Genomic DNA, 2,800 nt, shown 5'->3' with positions numbered 1-2,800 from the left:
AAATAAGATTCCCTGGGGGTGGGGCCCATGCATCATTAATTTCAAAAGCCTCCTAGGTGATTAAAATGTGCAGTTGTAAATGACATTACATTATCTAGATGCTTCTTCTTGTTTGCCCTTTCTTGTCTCATTGGTTGACACTCCTTCCTCCAGTCCCATAAATACAGATGCTATTTTGGAACCCTATATTTTTCTGTTTTTAAACCTTTCTACAATATTTATTTAACTTCAGCAATTGAAAACCTTCATATTAATCTGTCAAGACTCTTTTTTTTTTTTTTTTGAGATGGAGTCTTGCTCTGTCGAGTGCAGTGGCCGGATCTCTGCTCACTGCAAGCTCCGCCTCCCAGGTTTACACCATTCTCCTGCCTCAGCCTCCCGTGTAGCTGGGACTACAGGCACCCGCCACCTCACCCGGCAATTTTTTTGTATTTTTTAGTAGAGATGGGGTTTCACCGTGTTAGCCAGGATGGTCTCGATCTCATGACCTCGTGATCCACCCGTCTCGGCCTGCCAAAGTGCTGGGATTACAGGCTTGAGCCACTGCGCCCGGCCATCTGTCAAGACTCTTACAATAACTCCTAAATTTATTCTCAAGTCTTTATCTTTCTCCAAGCTTAAATTCCAGACTACCATATAACCCATAATGCTCCAGAAAAATTAATCTGGCTTCTATTTAGAAACTAAATTAGAAGTTAAAAGATTAGATGCAGAAACTCATAGTAGAAAGTATCCAAATAAAACTGTATTTGTGATGGAGGCCTGAATTAGAGACGAAATGGAGTAAATATAAGACATTGCCAGCAAGAAGAGAATAGGATTTAGTAACTGAATAGGTACTGGAGATAAAGAGAAGGGGAGAGTCTAAAACAGCTGTGGTTTACTGGAAGAATTGGTACTACAAAAAGGATTAAAGAAATCAGAAGGAAAAAGCATAGTTAATATTATTGCCACTTTTGGATGAAGAATCTCAGTAGTATTAGTTGATTTGCCCATTCCCAGGTATCTGAATTGAGAGCAGCTGTTCTGCATCTCACTATATTACATGGTCGATAGAATCATAATCTAGCCCTAAACCCAACCACCCATCCAATTTGAGTGTCTGCTATTCCCCAGTACAAATTTACTGTTCTAGTAAGTTAAATCTGCTCACAATCGTTTACATATGTCACCCTCATTCTAGCTCTATGTCCTTGACTAGAATGAACTCTCCAAATCTCAGCCATCCTTCAAAGATGCAAAAATATTTCCCATTTATTTTAAATGACAAGGGGATATGTTCCTTTGTCTTTCCCCAAAAAACAGACACCTGGATCTACACTGCCTTGTGCTTCTTTCCAAATATCAAATATATTCCTGTTCTCCCAACAAGGACTTCCTTAAGGAAACAGACTAGTACTTTAAAACTTATCTCCTCCACAGTGAGGAGGTGTTCCCTTGGAGTAAAGCATTATTTGCTGGGGCTTCTCCTTTTATTCATCTTTCTAATCGCTGTGATATACCAAAGCAGAGTAGGACTGAAGTCAGTCAAGATGGGAAATTGTTATTCACCAGATTGTGCCTGATGAGTTCTTTAGCAAATTCAAAGGATGAAGAAGCGTTGCCCATCAAGCTTTTGAGTTCTGCCTGAAATTTAAAAAAGAAAGGTTTATGAAAATGACAAGTGTATAGTTCTTATACCACACATATTGACACAATGGTTTATAATTTACAAAGATTTTAACAAGCTATTTCATTTGATCCTCATGACTCTAGGTCAATGTAATTATTATTACCCACATTTTCAAATGAGGGCAATAATAAATGAAAACAATGAGGCTTATAAAAGTTAAGTGATTTGGGCTGGGCACAGTGGCTCATGCCTGTAATCCCAGCACTTTGGGAGGCCAAGGGGGCAGATCCCAAGGTCAAGAGATCAAGACCATCCTGGTCAACATGGTAAAACCCCATCTCTATTAAAAATACAAAAAAATTAGCTGGGTGTGGTGGCACACACCTGTAGTCCCAGCTACTCAGGAGGCTGAGGCAGGAAAATCACTTGAACTTGGGAGACGGAGGTTGCAGTGAGCCAAGACTATGCCACTGCACTCCAGTCTGGTGACAGAGCGAGACTGTCTCAAAAAAACAAACAAACAAAAAAAAAGGTTAAGTGACTTGAAACTTATACTAAGCAGCAAGTTTGAAAACTGGGATACTCACGTCTGAAGACTCGTAGAGTTAGTTTTTTCTTTCAGTGTCAAAGGTGATTAAGGAGCTAAGCCTTAAACAACTAAGGCTGATTCTTTAATCTGAAAGGAGATTTTAAGAAATCCTCCTTTCATCCCTTTTCTATTTCTATTAGTGGGTTGTTAAGATTTTCTGGATAAAAATAATTAAATTCTTGATTGTTCTTCACTAACTACCACAAACTCGTTCTGCCTGATCTCATAATTGGGAATGCATGTCTGCTCAGCAATTTTTCTATCACTCTTCTCTTGTCCGTAGTATAGTTCCAAAGTTTTGGGTAATATTAGGTTACATCAGCAGTTTTCAAGCTTTTTGGTCTCAAGATCCCTTTTATACTCTATAAATGATCTCAAAGAATTTTTGTTTATGTGGCAAATAGCCCTCAATACTTACCATATTAGAAATTAAAACAGAAAATTTTAAGTATTCAATTCATCGAAAATGGTAGTAATGATGTGCCTTAAAATATGTCAGAATTAACATTTGGTCTCAATTTCAGAGCAACTTGTCATTTCTGAAAATAAAAACAATCAAATTTTAAAAGTTTAAAAATAGGCCGGGCGCGGTGGCTCAC

At 38.2% G+C, this 2,800-nt stretch overlaps 1 protein-coding gene across 1 annotated transcript in view; it reads right to left on the bottom strand.

Moving 5' to 3' along the window:
* Positions 1 to 2,800, bottom strand: part of TTC26 (tetratricopeptide repeat domain 26) — a 71,606-nt gene that overhangs the window by 35,269 nt on the left and 33,537 nt on the right. The window contains exon 8 of the mRNA XM_011941558.1: positions 1,552 to 1,626. Coding sequence (XP_011796948.1) covers positions 1,552 to 1,626 — 75 coding nt within the window. The remainder of the gene's footprint in view (positions 1 to 1,551; positions 1,627 to 2,800) is intronic.

The sequence above is a fragment of the Colobus angolensis genome, unplaced genomic scaffold, assembly GCF_000951035.1.
Source record: "Colobus angolensis palliatus isolate OR3802 unplaced genomic scaffold, Cang.pa_1.0 Scaffold2, whole genome shotgun sequence".
NCBI lineage: Eukaryota > Metazoa > Chordata > Mammalia > Primates > Cercopithecidae > Colobus > Colobus angolensis.
The sequence above is the reverse complement of the archived record's forward strand: the minus strand, read 5'-3'. Positions and strand labels throughout refer to the sequence as shown.